The sequence below is a fragment of the Camelus bactrianus genome, chromosome 15, assembly GCF_048773025.1.
Source record: "Camelus bactrianus isolate YW-2024 breed Bactrian camel chromosome 15, ASM4877302v1, whole genome shotgun sequence".
NCBI lineage: Eukaryota > Metazoa > Chordata > Mammalia > Artiodactyla > Camelidae > Camelus > Camelus bactrianus.
The window spans coordinates 40,301,595-40,323,353 of NC_133553.1; the positions used below are offsets into that span (position 1 = coordinate 40,301,595).

Consider the following 21,759-nt stretch of genomic DNA (forward strand, 5'->3'; position numbering starts at 1 on the left):
CCAGCTGCAAGGTCATCCCCGGGGCCCTCAGCTAGACACTACTTGTGATAATGCCCCAGGCATTTGACCTTAGGAAATTCCTTACTCTAACTACACAGGGTCAGTACTGACTCTTAAAAACTGCTCCCTCCAACTTTGGTTCAGTCTCCTCTTTCATGATACAAATAACCCTTGAACCCTTGTCCTGGGCTGACTGACTTGGGTTTCTCCATGTTCTTATGGGAGTAAGTTATGTGAGGTCTAGGGGGAAATCCTGTGGGCTTGGATTCTTCCTCCACTGACAGACCCATCACCTTCAAAATGCTTCCCAACCTCACCCAACTAGAGCTCACCCAGTGATGAGCCTCTCCACGTAGAGCTTGTTTAGACCTCGCTACTTTGATCCTTGGAATCTCTAGCACCACATTCACAAATGCACCATCAACTGGAATAAAATCCAGATTGAGAAAGTCTTCTTCCAGATCCCTGGAAGTCACATGATTCCTTTGTGTTACTTTGGGCAGTGCCTGGAGAGTATCTGATAACAGTCCCATCCCAGGAGTGTGTTCATAGATATCTGTCACCAGTGCCTACCCAAAGCGTAGGCTCAGATTCTCATTATGTACAAAGGATGGGAGGAATAAAGCAGCTATTAGCAAACCTCTAAGGTTCGTACAAAGTATTTCTTTAAATTCCAGCAAACTTTAGTAAAGAATGTGTCAAAGTACTGCTATCTCCAATGTCTTTTCCTTTATACTACTTTAATAGAATCCTATAATTAAGATTATACATATCCCAACCTACCCTGAAGTTTGTTATGATCATGTGAGTAAATTCTGGCCAATGGAGATGAAGGGAAGTAAAGAATAAAACTTTCAGGATGTGTCCTTAAAGGGAGGGGGCTGCCCTTTCTCCAACATTCTCGCTCCCTGCCTCCTCTCCTTCACCCTTCTCCTCTAAATGTGGACATGCCAGCATAACTCCTTGGCCAAGTGAACTACAGGCCACACCCTAGAGATGTGAAGCAGCAAGTTAGAGGGAGCCTAGGTCCCAGGTGACCACATTGAGAACTGCCATCCTAACCTTGACCACTTGTTGAGACAAGCAATGGTGAGCCTGAGCATCCCTGAACATCCCTTTTGGATATGCCAAGAATACAAGACCCTGACTGCTCTTCAGCCAGCCATTTCTCAAAGTTGAATTCACAATGAGCAGGCTCAAGGGATAAAGTAACATCTTCTCCCAGACAAAGAGCAGGCTTGCTCACCACTCGCTATAAAAATGGTAGATTACAGTTGTCATGCAAATCCACTGTGTGTAGAGTAGCCACCTTGCTCCCTCCATGTTGCCTCCAAGGGTCTTGAGGGGCATGGGGAACCAGCACCAACATGATGCCCATGCTGCTTGCTATGCAGTGAGTAATAAAATCTTTTGTCTCAGGCCCAAGAATCTTGTATCTTCAGCCAGCATCCGTGAAACAGTAATTTATTAGTTTGAAGTAGAGTAAAATCCTAGAACTTCACATACTTACCACTGGACTGTTTTTAGGAAAGAATCAACTTATATTTCTTTTAAGCCACTGTTATTTTGGATCTCTGTTACAGGCAGCCAGACCTAATCTAAACTAATCAAACAGTTGCTTTTCAAAGTTCTGATTTGGCAAAAAAAAAAAAAAAAAAAAAAAAAAAAAGCTTATTACATCTTGTCAGATATTTATCATTGAAGCTGAGCCAAATATGATCCATTAAAAAGCAAGAAATTATAAAAGTGTTAAGGGGAGGGTATAGCTCAGTGTGTAGAGTGTGTGCTTGGCATGTATGAGATCCTGGGTTCAATCCCCAGTAATTCCATTAAATAAAGAAATAAAACCTAATTACCTTCCCCCTCCAAAAAACACAAAAAAAATTTTTTTAAATAAATTTTAGTGGGGAGGATATAGCTCAGTGGTAGAGTGTGTGCTTAGCATACACAAGGTCCTGGACTCAATCCCTAGTACCTCCATAATAAACAAACAAACAAACAAACAAACAAACAAACCTAATTACCCCTCTCCACCAAAAAAAGAGAAAAAAATGTTGAGACCTCTTGAACAAGTAGAATATAGAAATTAAGAAGATCACATTATGACTGGTTCCCATGGTTAGCAGACATGGAAAGGACTGAGTCACAGCTTACTGAATCAGCCTGGCAAAATCACGAGAGTGAATTCTTCACATTTCTTTGAGTGAGATAGTCTTAAAATGTTTCTTGAATGCTACTTTCTACCGAGAACTATATTCACTCATGATACTGTGAGAAATAGAGTCCAGATAAACTTGGAGAGCAATTCCCTGATCCGCCTTGTCCTCTTCCAAGGCAGGGATTAATGTGCTTCAGGCTAGGCTGGATCTGAGCTAACTAACATTCTTTGTAAAACGTTGATAGCTCTGTCCTTTGAAAAACAGCAGGGTAATTAAAAGTGTTGAGAAAGGTTCCAGCAAAGTTACATCAATACCACATTAGTCAAGAGATCAAGGCAAAGATACAACAAGAATAAAGTGACGATGTGGCAACACCTGCTACTGAACCACTGACAAGATGTTGAAAGCTTTTTATGAAACATAGGTATTTTGATGTGTCAAAATATTCTGAATGCTTGAGTAGAGTTCCCTACTAGAACTCTAGTAGAGTTCCCTGTGTAGTTATTTTTTATTTCCAGCTTCTAACACTTAAATGACATTAGTCCCATTACTCTTTTTGGTGGGTGCATGTTGTTTCTACCTGACCAGCATCCATTTTCTCTTTGGGAATAGCATCCTGGTTTCCCTCTGGGGAATCACCCCTCCATCCTCTCCCAGTCCATATTGTTGGGTGAGCCTGACTCCACACTACCAAACCCCAGGTAATTTGTTCAGAAGAGCACATGACCAAGTGAATTCAATACTGGGACTTTTGTTGATATTATTGGGAATGTGAAGTTTCCTTTATTCTAAGATTGCTATTATAAGGTAATATAAGCCTGGGGATGCTAGAAATCATAGGTAGAAAGAGCAGTTCTGAAAATAGGGCTGACACAGTGGAAAACAGAACCAACAGGAAGAGAAACACCAAGTCCTACTGACATAATTTTAGCTCAGATCCAACTATGCCTGAATATACCTATTCATCCCTAGACTTTTCACTATGTTAGTCAATAAATTCCCTTTTTTGTGTAAGCTAAGTTTGAGTTGCTTTATACCATCCAGAAATAAAAGAGTTCTGACTCTGGAAAGTATCACAAAATACACTCAGAAGTGGCTATTCCTCAATTAAAAAAAAAAAGAGAGAGAGAGACAGAGGCAGAAAACGGGGAGGGGTAGGGGGAAGAAGTGTGTATTGAGTCTGTATAAAAGCAAAGAATGTGCTCAGGCTAGTTGTGGCTCCAGGATTTCTATAAATGGTTGGCACAATCAAAGTCAGACAGACTGGATGAAGGATTTGTTTTGAAGCTGTTTTACATAAGTTTGCTTAAACATCTGTTATTTATATCAAAGAATAGGGGGAAGAAAAGACCCCCCACCCCAACCAAGCTACTCCCTTGGCACTACTGACTCAAACTAAGGAAAGATCAACAAACAAGGCTTCTAGAGCACTATGAGGTGTCTAATCCATATCTGACTATAAATGCTTATCAGAGGCAGGATGATAGAGTGGAAAGTGATCTGGGTTCAAATCCTAGCTTTACAACTTACCAGGCTAAATGACCCTGGACTAATGGCTTAAATCCTCGGAGATCTAGCTTGTTCTGCAATTTTTTGTATTTGATATAAATGATATAGCTGCACCCTTCTGCCCTGCTTTACTTCTCCTTTAACATTATAATTATGAAATTCATGCCTGAGAATCTGTGGAACCCTAGAGCATTCATTTTCCTGTTATGTCATATTCTATTACACGGAAGTATCAATATTTTTATCCATTTTTCAATTGATGGATCTTAGATTGTTTCCAAATTTTTATTCTTACATAAACTACTGCCATAAATATTCTTGTTTATATGCAAAAGATCATCTAGGGTATATTCCAAGGAATGAATTTCTGGATTTGGGGCCATTGCTGAGGTATGTGCAATTTGAATTTATTAGATATTGACAAGTTGTCCTCTAGAGTGGTTTTATCAATTGAAATTTACACCAGCTTTGTCAGAGAGATGCTTCACGTCCTTTCTAGCAATCAAGCATTCATTCAACAAATATTTTTTAGTGACCTACTAATCTGTTCTAGGTACTAGGATATAGCAGTGAAATCTGTTCTCCTGAAGCTTCATTTTCTTGGCAGGAGATATGATAATAAATAAAGAAATGAATATATAATAGGTCTGGAGGTGATGAGTGCCTTGTTTCCAGGGCCTTTGGGTGCCAAGGACTAGTTCTTCTCCTTGCGCTCTTTTTTGCCCACAGTAAGTGAATGCAGTGCTCTCTTGAGCCCAATGTGACCGAATTCCAGACACTGATTTTTTAAAACTTTCAATTACCATAAAAATTAGATGATGAATATTTTACATTGATGTAATGTTTTATAGTTTAATTAGTGCTTTGGAATCCATGGTCTCAATTGACCACAACACTAGGCAAAATGTAAGGAAGTGGTTAAATGCTCCTATCTCTGTGGTCAAGCTGCCTGAGAACAAATCCTGGTTTCCTGACTTACTAACCACGTGATCTTAAACAAGTTATTTAACCTCTGTAAGTTTCAATTTCTGTATCAGATAATAAAGTCTGATTCACAAGGATGCTCATCAGAGAGCTCAGTAATTTTTATCACCTTGTTTACTAGGATTAATTAATAATTGGATGGACCCATCATGTGATATGATTCCCATTTTATAGATGAGGAAACTGAGGTCCAAAGTGGTTGAACAAATTGCCCAGGCAGTAAGTTCTGGTGCCTCTTGAACCCAGGTCCTCTGGCACAGAACCAGCTCTCCACTAGAACATTATATATATGAATCTATCATGTATTCACTCAATAATCATTTATTGAGCATCTAAAATTGCCAGTCACTGCTTTGTGCTAGGAAATCCCCAATATCGGAATATTTCCAATATGGCTGATCATCTTTGGGCAGGCCTAGAATTATAGCTATCTTGAGGTCAGTTCCAGTACTGACTATGAATTGAATTTTGAAGATTTTACTAAAGCTTTTATGGAGGGTAGAGATGACACACCAAAGCATAATAATTATTTATATCATATTCGACTGTAAACATCTTGAAGGCAAAGATCATATTTTACCTATCAATGTACAAGTAGAACTTAGCACAGTGTCTGGCACATACTCATTGAATATTTGATGAATTAATGACATGCCATACAACAAAATTTAATCTGTCTTCCTCATCAGCTTTTCATATGCCCCCATAATGTGTTCCCCAGCAGCTGCTTCAAAACTGTTGATGAAATAGAGTTGAATTTAACTGTGAAGAATTCTACCTCTTGTGAACTTGATGGGATTCTCCCAGGAATTCCTGGCTTCCAGATACAAGTAGTTTTCACCTGAAGCCAAATAGAGTGTTGTTTAGGTTACAAAAAATATGGAAGTCAAAATATTGAGTCAAGGAGCCCCAATAGTTGAATAAACAATAACAACAAAATGTATTCATGGAAAGATTAAGAAATGATCTAAGACAGTGCATACTGAGTACCCAATGAAGAGAACTGGCAATAAACACTATTGGATTTCAGAACAATAAGAAGGGGAACAGGAGGGTGGTCAGGTATCAACCTGACTGAAGAGAATCTATTCTAGGTTTCTTTGTTGACTAATTGTGAGGTATTGTGAGTTGGTTTTATCATTTTAGCTCAGAGAATTTCCTCTGTGTGGTGGCCTATCAACAGCCTAAGGCTTTGGAGCCATCTTCATGGGCTTAGGATCTGATGGATCCCAGAAACAGTCCACTTGCAGTTTCTGTTTAGAATAAGGAGGTGCCACCCAGGGTCCAAGGCTCAGGTTTCCCCTTTCCTGACTCCCCTAGCACTCAGCTTTGGGGACTAACCTCCAGCTGAGAAGAGGAACAGACCTTATTCTTTACCTGTCCGTCTTGATACCTCACTCTCTGGTTGAAGAAAAAGGTATCCACCTTAAGTAACTCTTCTTTGACATGTGTCACAATTTCTACTCCTTTTATCTTGTAATCTCACTCTCTGCCCCTATTCCCAAAATAGAAATAAATGCCTCCTAGAATTTGAGAATGCCTCATTTTCAAGATTACTACCTTACTTCTGATCTAATCCAACATATGGGAGGGAGAATATTTCCTTAGATTTAATCATCATCATCATCTTCTTTTTCTTTAAGTGAATAAATATTCCTTTAGTGTATCACTGTGGAACTAGGAAAATAGGATATTTTGGTAAGAAAAATCAAGGTTTGTGCCTGACAGTTGACTTAGCACAAGGACAATATGTTAAACTCTTCAAAGCTAAAGGAAAATGAAATAAGTGTACCTCTTAAAGGGACATCATGGTATGTTTCATTTTCTACCAAGCCGAGTTATAAGACACCCACTAGTGTCTTGGCTCTGGCCATCCAAATGCATTTATTTATTTCTGTGACAATACGAGCTTGGCAGAACATTGAGAACTGGTGGCTGAGAAAAGACTACAGATCACAGAAGACATTCTAAGACATCCTTGCTAACACAGCTTTGCTGAAAGGGCTTGTGTATGAATCAGCCATAAATGTTAAGTGGGCTGATGAGGGTTGCAGAATTCATGAGAATTTCTGATGAAGCAGCACCAAGAGTGCCTATCAGTTACTGTACGAGTGCGGTGTAGTCTATAATTTGATTTGTTTGGGTCTTTTTGTTATTACATGTTATGCTTCACTGAAGCTTGTTGCAAGCTTTCTTTTTCCTTTGCTATCAGAGTTCCCCTGATTCATGAATGAGAACTGAGGCTCTGTGGCAAGAATGTTAAATATTCCTTCAAACTACTCAAACAGATAGGGTTAAGAGACGGTTTTGTTTTATTAGCATCTGATTCCAGGAGTATGATTCCAATTCTCCTAATTCCCTAATAGATGCATTTTGGCACTCACCACAGTCTAGTTGGATCCCCTCTGAAGTATGTAGGAACCAGATCAAAAGCAGCATTGCAAAGACTAGATGAGTATGCAGATGGTCAAGTAAAACATGTCATCAGGCTTCCAGAATCTTCCCCCTTCCTAGGCCCAGTACTGTATGGAGTGGACAGATTTAGCAGAGAAATGCATAGGCCCCTGTATTTTATCTGACAATCCTATTAAGGCCTTTAGTAGCTCTATTTTAGTCCTCAGCCGTTGGAGCCTTTTTTGGGAGAAAAAAAGTCTGAGGTTAGTTATCGAAATTTGGAGCAATATTTCTCAGGGTCTGGTCTCTGATAAACTGCATTAGAATAATCTGAGCAACCTGTGAAAAAAACAGACTCCTGAATCTCACCCTAGACTTACAGAATCAGACATTTCAGGTATGGGCCTGGGGATATGCATTTTAAAAACTTCTTATATAAGTCTGAGACACACCAAAGCATAACAATTATTTAATAACTTCAGTGTTTTTCCTCTCCCAGCAGTACAGACTTAAAGCCTTTTACTCCTTATGGAAAGGAGATAATAAAATTATGGTATCTGACATTGATGAGGACCTTAATAAATATGAATCCCTAATCCCTTCTTGTTATTTTTTGGGGGGTGGGGTGGGGAACTAGGTTGATTTGTTTTTTGAGGAGGTACTGGGAATTGAACCCCAGGACCTCATAGCATGCTAAGCATGTGCTCTATCACTTAAGTTATACCCTCCCCCTCCTTAATCCCTTCTTAAAGGAACTTTGGACTTCAGGAACAAGATGAGATAGATACCCAAGACCCTTTCCCAGTCTCCTGAAGAACAGAAAAGTCAGAGGCTGCCTCTGATCTCCTTCATATAGCTAAGCCCTTATCCATCTACATGTGACTCTGTACAGGCTGCAACTCCAGGCTGGCATCAGGAGAGCCTCTGGGCCGTGACTTCAGAAGAAACTTGTTCAGAGCTGTTTGTGTGGACAAACAGAATGGATCTTCAGTCATTACGCAGAGAAACCTGCAATTATTTACCCCTTCTTTAAACTACTTCTGTACTTCTTTCCCCTCTGGATCAGAGTTAACTTAAAAACCAAAATTTCTTGGGGAAGGTATAGCTCAGTGGTAGAGCCGTACTTAGCATGCATGAGGTCCTATGTTCAGTCCCCAGTACCTCCATATAAACAAACAAACCTAATTACCTCACCCTCTTAAAAAAAAGAAAAAAAAGAAAACACCAAAAATTCCACCTCTTCCTCTCCTCACTGTTCTAATTGTAATCTCTGTATTTTCCAGCATTTTATCTGAAAGTCAGCCACCAATATTAATGGAGAGCTCATTGCACGTTGAAAACCTCGGCCAGAGAATGGAATAGAATCCTGCAGATTCAGGATTTGGGTTTAGAAAGACTACAGGCCCCAACATGCAATTTCACCTTCCAAAGACTATCACTCCCAACATGCAATGCATCCAGGGTTAGCAAAGGAAAACAACTGGCTGGATACTGCCAACCCCGCGGCAAAGTGCCTTCGTGCTATCCTCAGGCAAAGGAATGATTAGTGCCCCGGAGGATTTTTTTTGTGGGAGTGGTCACTCCCTAAATCCAGGCAAGGAAGAGGAGGAGTCTGAGCCGCGTCCCGCCCTTCTCCAGTAAACTTGTCGCTCCAGGTTTGGCGGCGGGAGTTCGAAGGCCCAGGAGCAGCGGCACAGCTCGAGCTTTCGCCATGGTTTCGGTGACCAGAGCCGTGTTTGGGGAACTGCCCTTGGGGGCAGGGACGGTGGAGAAGTTCCAGCTGCAGTCAGACCAGCTAAGAGTGGACATCATGTCCTGGGGCTGCACCATCACGGCCCTGGAGGTAAAAGACAGGCAGGGCAGAGCCTCAGACGTGGTGCTCGGCTTTGCCGAATTGGAAGGTGGGTTGAATTCAGTCCCGGGCTACGGACGGACCCCAGGCCCACCGCGCACACTGCCCCACACTGGCTGCTCGCTATGCAGGGTGCAGGGACCGAGGGGAAGTACCGAGTTTGTGACCGTCAGGCTTGCTTGGATCCGGGCTAACTCACTATGTTGGGATCCAGTGTTTGGAAAAAGGCAAAATGCATGGAAACAGCTGTAGGGCTTGGACTCTGGGTTATACATTCAGGCCTTGCCTTAATTAAAAAATCAGTTGAGGGTAAGATAAAACTCCAGCAACCCTGGAGCGATCTTTGATCTGCCAGATCTCTGTGAGGGAGGGAGAGAGAGAAAAGTGCACCCTAGAGGAGGTGTGGCTCCCAGCTCTTCCCTCTTGCCCTTCCTGATGAATGAAAAAAAAATCAAAGACAGCATCTTCTACTTCCTTTCTCCTTGATCAGATTCTCTTTGGGTTTTGGTTGTCTCACAAATGCTCCATAAGGTAAGCTCAGAGGGTGCAGACAGCTTATGCGCTTTGGCCTGTGGGGTACAGTGCCCAGCACCCCCTGGCTGATCAACAACCACGTGTAGGTTTATTTTATTTATTTGTTTATTTTATCAGAGGTACTGGGGATTGAACCCAGGACCTCGTGCATGCTAAGCACACGCTCTACCACTGAGCTGCACCCTCCCCCAACAACCACATGTTGAAAGGACATGGAAGAACAACTTATTGTCTAGAAACAAGTCTCCTTATAACTTGGGTGGACTTTTATTCTTTGGGAATCAGCAATTAAGAACATTAATATTCAGGGGGATGGGTATAGCTCAGCGGTAGAGCGCATGCTTAGCACACATGAGGTCCTGGGTTCAATTCTTAGTGTCTACATTAATATTCATTAATTCAAAGACTGTTGATTCGGTTATTTCATTCAGTGAGACAGACAAAGTTCTCACCCTCATGGAACTTGCAGTTTAGATGTGGAGATAGACCTTAGCCAAATAATTGCATAAATAAATAATTAAAATTGCAGTTTGGTCGGGACAAGGGAAAATGTACACATTGCTTGCTCCCTCGTGGCACACCCAAGTAGCCAGACAGAAAATGAGGTCTGAGATAAAGTTGGCAAAGGACACCTGCTTGAGAATTAATTCTCTCTGCTCAGTGGTCAGGGAATGAACAAAATCTGTTAGAGAGGAGATCTGAGGTTTTACTGTAAATGTCTTTTTTTGTCTGTGTGATTCTTTAGATATGTAACATGGCTCAAGGTTAGAGGTCAATAGAAAACTGAGAGTATTGGTTTTCCCTTAGGATACCGAAGCTGGCCCATTTCCTTGACAAAATGTATTATAAAAAATATTCCTAAAGATCCTATTCTTTGCCCTCTGGTTGTCTTTGACTGCTTTGGAGCCTTCACAGCTTGGCTTGGAGAAGGGGTAGGTAACCTTCAGCAGAATTTCTTTGGTAATTTCAGTGAGTCTCACTGGTAGGAGGGTGCAGGGCCTGGGGAAAACCTTCCCCACTTCACCTTGTTCTCCACGTCCCATTCAGCTTCTGGGAGTGGGTGATCATATCTTCTGTCTTCAGAGTCAGAAGGCAAGAGAGTTGACAACTGACGAAAGAGAATTCTTTAGAATTATTTTTTGCTGAATCACCTCTGTTAGCATAACCATTTGCTAGACTGAAGCAGAATCACAGAGATTACTTGACTGGTGCAAAATTGCCTGATGGGATCCAAGGAGAATGGAATCCTAGAATTTCGGAGCCAGTAAAGCATTGGAGCTGACAAGCTATAACCAACTGCTTTTATCACCTCATTTCCATCTCTGCCTTATCACCATTCAGGAGGGGACTACCCTCACCCTACATACACATATGTACACACGCTTGTCCACACACTGGCTTCTTACTTTTTTTAGTTCTGATGTGAGAGTCACGTGGATCTTAAAGCACAAGGCACCTTTGTGGAATTCACATGAAACGTGTGCCAGGATGACATGGCACCTGGAAAGCACCAGTTTCTTACCAGGCACAGAAATGCCAGTTTTGTCAGGGCATTAATATAATTGTCACTGTGTACCCCTGAGTCTTGCGGGAGTCTAGGTGAAAGAAAGTATTATCCCCAGATGGAGAAAAAATAAATCCCCTCGGATTACAATGATCTAGCTTGTATTAGCTGTGCTGCCCTCCTTGTTATTAACATCTCTTGAGAAAGTTAAATAGCATTTTTTTTTACCAGGATACATCACAGGCGTCACAAAATGCCAGGTGGAATCAAAGCGTCTAAAATACTCTAGGTGCTAGATCAAGACAGACATTTTCAATCCAATGTTAAAATTTACATAGTTTAATTATTTAAAGAGGGCAAGCTATTTTCAAAAGAAAAAAGCCTTCAGAATATCTAATAAGGCTTTCTAATATGTTCAGCCATCTTTGAGTTGCAAGTGGACCTTTGTTCTGTTTTTAAAGCCCTGTCTTTATGTTTTTGTCATATTTAGTACATTTTGTAGTATTTCCGTTTTTTAGTATTGTCAAAGATACGGAAGACTTCATATATGTCGTAACAGGCAGCATAATTGTCTCAATCAGAATAGTGTGAAATGGTGGTCTGCTACTATTTTGATCAATCCTAGTGTGTTAAAACCCATGTTAAGAAATTGGTGACAGAGATGTCTTTAAGAAGGGTAGCTAGCAGGGAGGATATAGCTCAGTGGTAGAGTGTGCGCTTAGCATGCACGAGGTCTTGGGTTGGATCCTCAGTAACTCCATTAAAATAAAAAAATAAATGAACCTAACTACCTCCTTCAGGAACAAAAAGGAAGGAAGGAAGGAAAGGAAGAAAGGAAGGAAGGAAGGAAGGAAGGAAGGAAGGAAGGAAGGAAGGAAGGAAGGAAGGAAGGAAGGTAAAGAAAGAAAGAAAAGAAAAGAAAGGTAGCTGGGGTACAGGAATAGGAAGGAGATTTAATTTTCACTCTAGTCTTTTAGAATGTCTGGGTAGGTAAGTATTGTACAAACTGAGGCAAACAGTTTAAAGCAATAAGATGTGACAGAGTAAGTGGTTGTCTTCACATTATCATGTCCCAGAAATGTTTTGAGCCACAGGGAAGAGAGAAGCATGAATAATTCCATGAGACATGGTCCTTTTGTAATTGTCAGGTTAGATGTGAACTATCTCCAATTTCCCAGATAGATTATATAAACTACTTGGACGATGGCCATGACCAGAGGTCAGAATGGTTCAATTCCTCCCTAGGAAAATGAGATCTTCTGTAGAATTCTAAAAAGGCAAATCTTATGACTGTTTGGTAAAGGCTAGAAAATCAGTAGTGCCTCCTGAGGTTTTTTGTTTTTTGTTTTTCTTTTTTTCCTGCCATTTTTTTGTGTTGAAAATATCTTTAAATGTTTTTCATCTGCATGTTCCACCTGCAGTCATTATGACTTCTTTTAAAACCAGTGATGAGAATATTTGCTTATAAGCTACAGGTATAAATAACCTACTCATACATGCAATGTGATTCCTTCCCCTTTATCTTTCCCCCAGTTAACACCAACACCCAGCTATTACTGCCATGAGAACCATCATGGAAAGATTAGAAAAAATAAACTTAGTGCTTTTGGAAAAACCTGAGTTTATAAAAGGGAGTGGGAAGAAAAGGGACCGGTTTAGAGACTGTGGTTTTTTACAGATGGCCATATTCCAGGTGGCCAAGAGTGTCCTTATAGGAGCATTGAGGATTCCTAGTTTAAATCTCTGCTTTGTCCCTTAAAACTGTGACCTTGGGCAAGTTATTTCACCTCTCTAGACCTATTTCGTCTGAAACAAATGGATAATGATGATCAGATGTGCTATTGGCTGTGATTGTGTCTGACTATAGTGAACAATTAATAATTTTAATCTCCTTTCCTTCTTTTGCCCCCAAATATCTTCCCTCACACTCTGAACTTTTTATTTCACTTTGTTAACAATACACAAAATGGCATGGAGATTCGTCTGGGACAACTATCAGCCATTTAAAAATATATAAAATATTTGGGATGCTTAAAGCATTTGTCAATTAAAATAGTGTTTGTTTTCCTCAAAAAAGCAAAAAGAAAGTCATTCAGGATGTGGATGTTTTGACTGAGAATCATGAGAAATTTTATTTGAGACTTTCAGGCACTCTGGCTAATGGCTAAGGCTTGGGGTGGGTGTCATAACTGGAATCTTTGGGATGTTAGAGGAGTGGAAAGGGCCATACCCCTTGTTAAGCACTTATTGATATATTCTGGGCAGTCCCTTGCCTAGAGAAAGGACAAATTTTTCTTCTAACCATTATCCCACATCAGCAATTGACTTGATTAAATCAACATTCATGACGTAGAAACTGCCCGTTCTCATGGAAAACAGTATTTTCTACTTTTCATAACAAGCTTTTTAGTCCTATTCAGAATTTGGAGACTGTCACTTTTCTTAATTCTGATTTGATTTAAAAGCTTAGTAATATATGAAAATAGTGTAAAGTCCATTTGTTCTGAAGACTTTCTCAGAGACAGTTGGGAGCAGTGGTTTCTACTGTCCTTATGGTTTAATCCTTAAAAACTTCATCTTAATTAACCAAGGTCTGACAAGTGCTTCTTACCTCTGTGAGCTTATTAATTGTCAACAGAAAGTGGTCCCTTCTGAGGGAATTCTTGCAAGCCCGTGAGGCCGTAGCCTTGCTTTTGGATTTGTCCTAGTCTCTGATGCCAAGCACGTGGGGGGCAGAGAGTAGGGGCTTTGTCAAGGTAGGAGTCAAAAAGAGCTATAGCCAAATAATTTTTGGAAAAAGTTCTGCTTTTACATTTTTGAGCTGAAAAGCAAATGAAATTTGTTCCACATTATATGTCATAAGGGAAATGCAAATTAAAACAACATTGAGATCTATTAGAATGGCCAAAATCCAGAACACTGATACACAAATGCTGACAAGGATGTGGAGCAACAGGAACTCTCATTGCTGGTGGTTACAGCTACTTTGGGAGACCATAGTTTGGCATTTTCTTAGACAACTAAACGTATATTCATATAATCTAGCAATCATACTTGGTATTTACTCAAAGGAGTTAAAAACATATGTCCACACAAAAACATGCACATGGGTGTTTATAGTAGCTTTTTTCATAATCGCCAAAACTTGGTAGCAACCAAAATGTCCTTCAGTAGGTGAATGGATAAATAAACTGTGGTACATCCAGACAATGGAATATTATTCAATGCTAAAAAGAAATGAGCTATCAAGCCACAAAAAGATATGGAAGAAATTTAAATGCCTATTACTAAGTGAAAGAAGCCCATCTGAAAAGACTGTATTCTGTGTAATTCCAACTCTGTGACATTCTGAAAAAGGCAAATCTATGGAGAGAGTAAAAAAATCAGTGGTTTCCAGGGGCTAGTGGGATGGGAGGGATGAATAGGCAGAGGACAAAAGATTTTTAGGACAGTGTAAATACTCTGTATGATATTACAATGATAGATGTATGTCATTATATGTTTGTCCAAACCCATAGAATGTTCAACACCAAGAGTGAACCCTAGTGTGAACTATGGACTTTGGGAGATAATGATGTGTCAATGTAGGTTCATCAATTATAATGAATGTACCACTTTGTTGGGGAATTTTATAATAGGGGAGGGTATGCATGTGTGAGGGCAGAGAGTATATGGGAAATCTCTGTACATTCTGCCAGTTTTGTTTGAACCTAAAACTGCTCTAAAAAAATAAAGTCTATTAAGAACTAAAACAAGAGCAGATGAAGCAAAACCAAGAAAAGTGTTTGGCACTTGGGGACTTTTGTTACTCGACGCCCAACAACAGTTTACACTCATCAGTATACCATGTAGCTGACAAAAGGAATATGGTAGATGGATATGTAGACACATGGAGGGATCTTAGGACATTTGATAACAATGTATATAATCTGAGTCTCTATGTAGAACATGTATGTGTGTATTTGTTTGTGCTTATATGTAGTTAATTTAAAAAACAAAAATAAGCAGTTAGAACTGTATATATCTCAGACTGTTAGTGGTGGTTATCATTGCGAGGGAAAGGAGTTAAGAGTTGAAGGAAGGTTTTCATGTTTTTCTCTTTATTAAGGTTGCCAGATTTAGCAAATAAAAATATAGGACACCCAATGAAATTTGAGTTTTAGGTAAATGATTATGTTTTAAGTGTATGTATGGCCCATGTATAATAATAATAAGGACATACTTATACTAAAAAATTATTCACTGTTTATCTGAAATTCAGACTTAACTGGGCATCCTAGATTTCCTCTGGTAAGCCTAAGCTATATACTTGTGTATTTAATGCTCTTTAAAGGTTATTTTTATGTACTAATGTTTTTAAAAAATAATAAGAGAAGTATAAGATAGTTTCTTCTCAAGAGTACACAAAAATATAATTTTTAGTTAGAAAAATTGGCCTAGAAAGAAGCAGATTACAAGGCAGCATGTGTATGAAGTCCCCAGTTGTATAAAAACAAGAAAAGCACACACAGACATATACTTACAGACAGAAAGATATACTTACAGTGTGTAACAGTGGTTCATTCTCTCTAGTGATGAGATCGGGATGATTTAAATTTCTTCTCTATGCTTTACAAAGTTCTTTTTAAATGTTTATGAAGAACATGAATTACTTTTAGAAAGGGAAAAGTTCATGTGTAAAGAACACAATTTTTCCATGAGGACGTGAATGTGACCAAGTTGCCGACAGAAGGAAGTGGACAGTGGTGTGAGCCTCATCTTTGGTTTGAAGTTTTAAAAGACTCTGTCATCCCATGTCCTTGCAGGGTACTTCCAAAAGCAGCCCTACTTTGGAGCAGTGGTTGGAAGGGTGGCCAACCGAATTGCCAAAGGAACATTCACGTTGGATGGGAAGGAGTATAAACTGGCCATTAACAACGGGCCCAACAGCCTGCATGGAGGAGTCAGAGGGTTTGACAAGGTGAGTCTGGAGCATTGGACAGAGTCCTCTCTTAGCACATTTCACTAAGTACCTTCCAACAAATCTGTTTTCCAGGCACAACTGTAGGTCCTAGAGCAAATGCACAGTAAGGTGATACAGGAAAGAGGAGTGGTTGGGGAGCAGATGTGCTGGCTCTGTTCCAGGACCCATCCTTCTCTAGCTCATCTGACTGTAATAGGCTGGGGAACCCAGAGTGAAAGGTTGACAGCCCTCAACTTGAAAGACAGGGAACACCTTTCTCACAGATTTGGGATCAGAGAGTTGGGTGGACCTTAGGCACAACAGAAAAGTGGATTAAAAATAATACCTGCCACTTTCTGCACAATACATTTGCATATATTATCTCCCATTCTTACTAGAACCCTGTATTATCACCAAAGGAGAAATCTGAAGCTCTGAAAGGCCACATAGTGCCTAAGTTGGGCTGCCTGACCCAAGGCAGCCCTCATTCCTATACTACAGTTGCTGTTGTCCTCCATGGTTGCTCTGGGTGCCCCCAATCCAACACACCCCCTGTATCAGCCAGTGAGCCTCTTCCCTGGGCTGTGTGGTGCCACATCCAGGCCTGCCTTCCACGGAAGTGCCTCAGGCCTCAAAATGACCTTAGATTCTCCCCAGTTCCCCCTTTCCACGTTAAAACTCCATTCCCCACGTGAATCCCTGAAAAACCAGGTTAGGAAAACAAATTGATCAAACAGCTTCTCCCTGAGGTACAAATGCCTGACCTCCTACTTGAAGCTGTGTGGGAGTCTGCAGGTTAACCCTAGTGACTCTCTCACTTGTCAGCTTCCGAAAGGTAATTTTGGTAGTTTTCTTTAAATTATACCACTCAGGCTGTTTCCTAGAAGAGTCAGAGAAGAGAGAAACATGTATGACAGCTAAGAATCACAGTTTCTTCTTTTCTGCCTCTTCCTGCCTCCTGCCCCGTTAAGGAAGTTGGTCACTCTCTGTTCCCCTGTCCTACCAGCTTCCTGTTTGTGGCTTGGAGCCAGACGGCTCCATCACTTCCCTTTTCCTCCATGTAGGGCTCCTCCCACCAGGGAAGCATGAAGGCAGAGAGTAGCCTCTATCCTGGTAATACTAGGGCACAGGGTCTCTGGGATGTGCCAGGCCCATGGGCAGACCTCAACCACAGGAAGTTAGGCACAGCTTCGTTTGGAAAGGGATCTTCAAAAGAGCCTCAGGACAGCACCTTGTTCTGGTTCGTTCCACTGTGGTATTTTCTGTGGTGTCGCTTAATGGATGTGCCCTTATGAACAAACGTAGCAAGAGAATGAGTACATCTATCTTTTAATGCACTGTGCCTGCTGAGCCCCTTGTGTAGACCAGAGAGCGTAAATAGATGAGGATTCTGGAGACTCCAACATAGTGAGGGAGCCGGACCCTTACACAAGTAATGGTTACAGGCAACAAGCCTGTGATACAGATGCCAGTGGTATGCTATAGGAACTGGATCTGGACAGATTGATAGCAACAAGCGAGGTGAGATTTGAACTGCTCTTGAAGAAGAGTCAGCATTTCATTTAATAAATGGATACTGGAGAGAATGGCTGTGCAACAGCCCACAGAGGGGCGGGGAAAGAATTGGAACTAATCATGGAGCCACTGAAAGTTTTTGAACAGTAGGTTTTCATGAAGTAATGTGCGCAGTATCACATGAACTTTGTTTTAAGTTGTATTTGAGCTCAACAATTACTGAATAATTATTGGTTTGGAGGTGTGTGTTTTTCTATTTATACCAACACATTCTTTTAAAAGATGAAATTTAAGTAACCTGACAGGATTAGAAATGGTGTCTGTAGGACTAGATATGCAAATTTGGAAATTTTCAGAAAATTTGGAAACTATAGAGTCAAAGAAAGTCTTCCATGAATAGGAATTATACTTTCCACAGAATTATACTTATCTGATAATACTGGTTTACACAAATATCTTTCCATTGTGTCCTTTCTCTAAGGGAGAAAAACTCGGTAGCAAGTTAAGAACATTTTATTTCAAATATTTTATTCCTAAAATTTTCTATTTAGGGGATTCCTTTTATTTTCTTATTTCCTTTTTTTATGGTATAAACAACTGAAATTTATTTTCTCAGTTCTGGAGGCTAAAAGTCTGAAATTTAAGGTTATGGGCAGGGTTGGTTCTTTTTTTTTAATTGAAGTGTAGTTGATTTGCAATGTTGTGTTTGTTTCTGGTGTACAGCAAAGTGATTCACTTACCATATATATACTTTTTCATATCCTTTTCCATTACAGTTTATTACAAAGTATTGAATTAAGTTCTCCATGCTATATAGTAGGATCCTTTTTTTAATACCCTCCCTTCTCCTATTCTTTTCTTAATCACACCATATAACAGGGTTTATATTTTAAGTGTCTTGAAAGTTCAACATTTCCGGGGATAATTAGGGTGTAAAATTAACTTTTCACTTAAGTCAGTGAATTTGTTTCAAATACCAGTTGCTTTCACTGTAGGTGATTGCAGAGACCTCTGCTCCCACTGAGCTCCCCTTCCTGGCAAATGCAGTGTCCATAAGAGATCCAGGCCATGCCAGGAGTAGGTGGGCAGAGCCTGGGCTTGTGGTCCAGTCCTCTGGCCCACAGAAGCTATTATCTTCAAACTCTTATTTGGAAGGACAGTGTTTGGCCTCAGCTCTGCTATTTGAAACTGAAGATAGGAACAAAACATTCACTTAAAGTAACGTGGAATAGTGTAGACTGTCAGGCTAAGTTTGAATCCTAGCTCTGTCACTAATTATGTGTAATAAGATTTTTTTTTCCCTTTAATCAAGTATGAAAAGATTCTCCATCCTTTGGAATGTGGGAGGTGGAAGTGGGCGAGTTAACTCCATTGTACTCAATTTGCTCATCTGTAAAATGGGGGTAATATCATTAGCTGGAGTCATGTGAAATTGCCAGTGTTCAACTGTTTTGACATATAAAGATGGTAATTTCATTTGGTTCAACCAAATTCTTACCTTACAAAGTGGTTTATGTAGAGTACCAGGTCAGTGGCTGATGAGCACCCAACAAAAGGAGGTCTTGTGTCTGCAAAAGGCCCCTTTACTAGTGACCCCAGGGCTCCCCAAAGGGTCTAGGGGGGGTCTTTGGCTACCTCATCCTCTAATGGTGTGGAATAAAGGAGCAGGCTCAGGATCAGACCACTTGATTCAAATCCACTGTCTTATTAGCTATGTGTAGCTATTGTAGATAATATACATGTAAATTTAGGGAGAACGAGTATGGGAAATGTGATTAGGTAAAGAAGAAAACTTTTTCTCTCAAAAGACATTTTTCCAGGTAAAACAAAATTTTAGAATAATTAAAATCTAGGCTATTTATCATTCAGCCACCTTAGTGATTATATAACCACCTCTCTTCCTAGAATAAATTGTCTTTATATATTTTAAAGAATTTTTATTGAGGTATAATTGACAATATCATGTAAGTCTGTTTCTGTTTTTTTAATATTCACTAGTTTGTTTTATTTTTTAGATTCTGAGTTGCCTTTAAATATTGAAATGTGTCATTTAGCTTGGGATTGGAGTGACTAAACAGCTTTAAAAACACTTTCTTCCAGGTCCTCTGGACCCCTCGGGTGCTGTCAAATGGCGTGGAGTTCTCGCGGGTCAGCCCAGATGGAGAGGAAGGTTACCCTGGAGAGTTAAAAGTCTGGGTGACATACACGCTGGATGGCAGGGAGCTCGTGGTCAACTATCGAGCACAAGCCAGTCAGGCTACACCAGTCAATCTGACCAACCATTCTTACTTCAACCTGGCAGGCCAGGTAAGTGAACTTGCTTCTGCTCACCTGCTGCAGTGTTAAGTGTCAAACTTGCCTCTTCTCTACTGCGATGTGCTTTGTGGGATGACCTGTGGGGGTGACTGGAGAGACTAACCCAGGATGGAATTACTCTGGCGATGGAGTCACCCCCATGGTGAGTAAAAGTGCCCAGCAAAGCATCTAGCTCATAGTAGGTGCTCAACAAACGGATGTTGTAGGGAAAGATAGAATGAATACATCGTGCTGCCCCACATTCTCAGACAAATAACTAGCTATGTCAAGAACTCCCTTTCATCTAACTGTAGCATGTGCTTACATTTGCTTCTCCTGTTCCACGCCTACCCCAGCCCCCCAGGATTACTTCCAATTAAGGCACTTTCCCACCCTTGGATCCTCAGAAATGTGCTTAGCCTGGCCCCTTTAGATATGCCGCCAATATTTGTATGCTCCCACCGTACAGCCCATCCTAAGAGTAGTGGAGAGACACTGACAGCGCCCCTTAGGTAATTCCTTCTAAACTACTTCATTCCCTCCTAACGGTATTTTAGCTTGTTGAGGAGGCTATTACATGAGATGGAATAGAGAGCTTGGCTAAGCTCTGTAGATTCTATCTATGACTTCCTTTTCATCTGAGGAACTCATTATTGTCCACCATACTTGAATCCCTTTGACATGATTTCCTACCACAAGATATTCATAGCCAACTAGTATTGCCTTGCATTTGTATACCTTTTTAGGAGTTTGCTGTTAATCTGCTGGGGGTTTTTTTCCCTAGGATTTTTTCAAATAGCATGAGTTAATTGGTTCTTACATAATTTCTGAGGTCCTTCCTTTGGAAATAAGAAAGATGGTTCTTCATTAGCTTGTTCCTTCTCTTCAGGAACATCCACCCTTTTTCTTGAGATCTTAAAGACAAATCAAAAAACAAAAGCAAAACAAACATGCATAGCCATAAGAGGCTCTGCAATCATTGGCATGAAGACCCCACTTTTTAAAATAACTTCAGAAAGAAACTTGGCAGAAACAGAACAAAATATTAATAGTTTTGTGTGGGTAGTAGATCGTGGTGATTTTTCACTAGTTTCCACATTTTTGTATGCTTAAGACATATTATTTTATAACCAGAGGGGTGGTCTCAAGGAATATATTCAGAATTAGAAAGAGAACTTAGGCGTGAAGTTCTACAGGGACTTAGAGTAACGGGTATTTCTAAATTTCTTTTCAGAGGTTAAATAGTTTCCAGGATCACAGACCCCACCTAGAAGGTGGTCAGAGTCAGCTCTCTTCTGTGTGCTGTCTTAGTAAGTGCAGCTCAAATCTACAGCCACTAGGTCAGGGATGAGGCTAGGTGGGGGCCATCAGCCTTTTGGAACACTTAGGTAAGGGTTGATGGGCAGTAATCCCACCTGGGTCTTCTGTATTTTCAGAACATCTCTTGCCCTACCTGGAAAAACATTATGTGTCTTAAACTGTCCTCAGGGAAATAGCTCAAAATTTGATATTTAAAACAGTCAGCTCATCTTATATATTTTCTTTTTTTTTTTTTTTTTAATTTAATAAGCAGTATTTTTGTCCTACTCGGAGTCGAACTTTGACTCATCACATCTAAGTTTGAGTGTTGGAGGCCTGGGGGGAGGAGAGCACTGTGTTTTTCAAAGAATGGAAAAGGTATGTAGGTTGTAGGTTGGTTGGGGGTTTTCTTGACTGTTCTTTCTTATCTAATGCAAAACTGGGTGAACTTTTTTCTTTCTTTTTTTTTTTTTTTTTTAACTGAAACTTTGCCTAAAGAGCTATGAAAGCAGACTTGGGGCAACGTGAGATAAAAAGCAATAGCTACAGTCCTGGTATGACTGGGTAGGTATGTCCTCAAGGACCCAAGTTCTCTCATCATTCCATTCTGCTTCTTCAGTATTATGGTTTTTGTCTTCAGGCTTTTCCCCTCATGGTCACAAGATGATTGCCACAGCTCTAGAAATCACCTCTTCATATAGTCACATCCAGAGACAAAAAGAAAGACCAATTCCTTTTTTTCACAGCTCTAATGTTCCATTTTTAAGAATGA

The 21,759-nt window shown here is 40.3% G+C and overlaps 1 protein-coding gene across 2 annotated transcripts in view; it reads left to right on the plus strand.

The window, feature by feature from the left end:
- GALM (galactose mutarotase) overlaps positions 1-21,759 on the plus strand; it is a 98,727-nt gene that overhangs the window by 44,057 nt on the left and 32,911 nt on the right. For both annotated transcript variants that reach the window (XM_010967667.3, XM_045504773.2), the window contains exons 5-7: positions 8,330-8,947; positions 15,742-15,896; positions 19,494-19,700. In XM_010967667.3, the coding sequence (XP_010965969.1) occupies positions 8,758-8,947; positions 15,742-15,896; positions 19,494-19,700 (552 nt within the window). In that variant the 5' untranslated portion in view covers positions 8,330-8,757. The remainder of the gene's footprint in view (positions 1-8,329; positions 8,948-15,741; positions 15,897-19,493; positions 19,701-21,759) is intronic.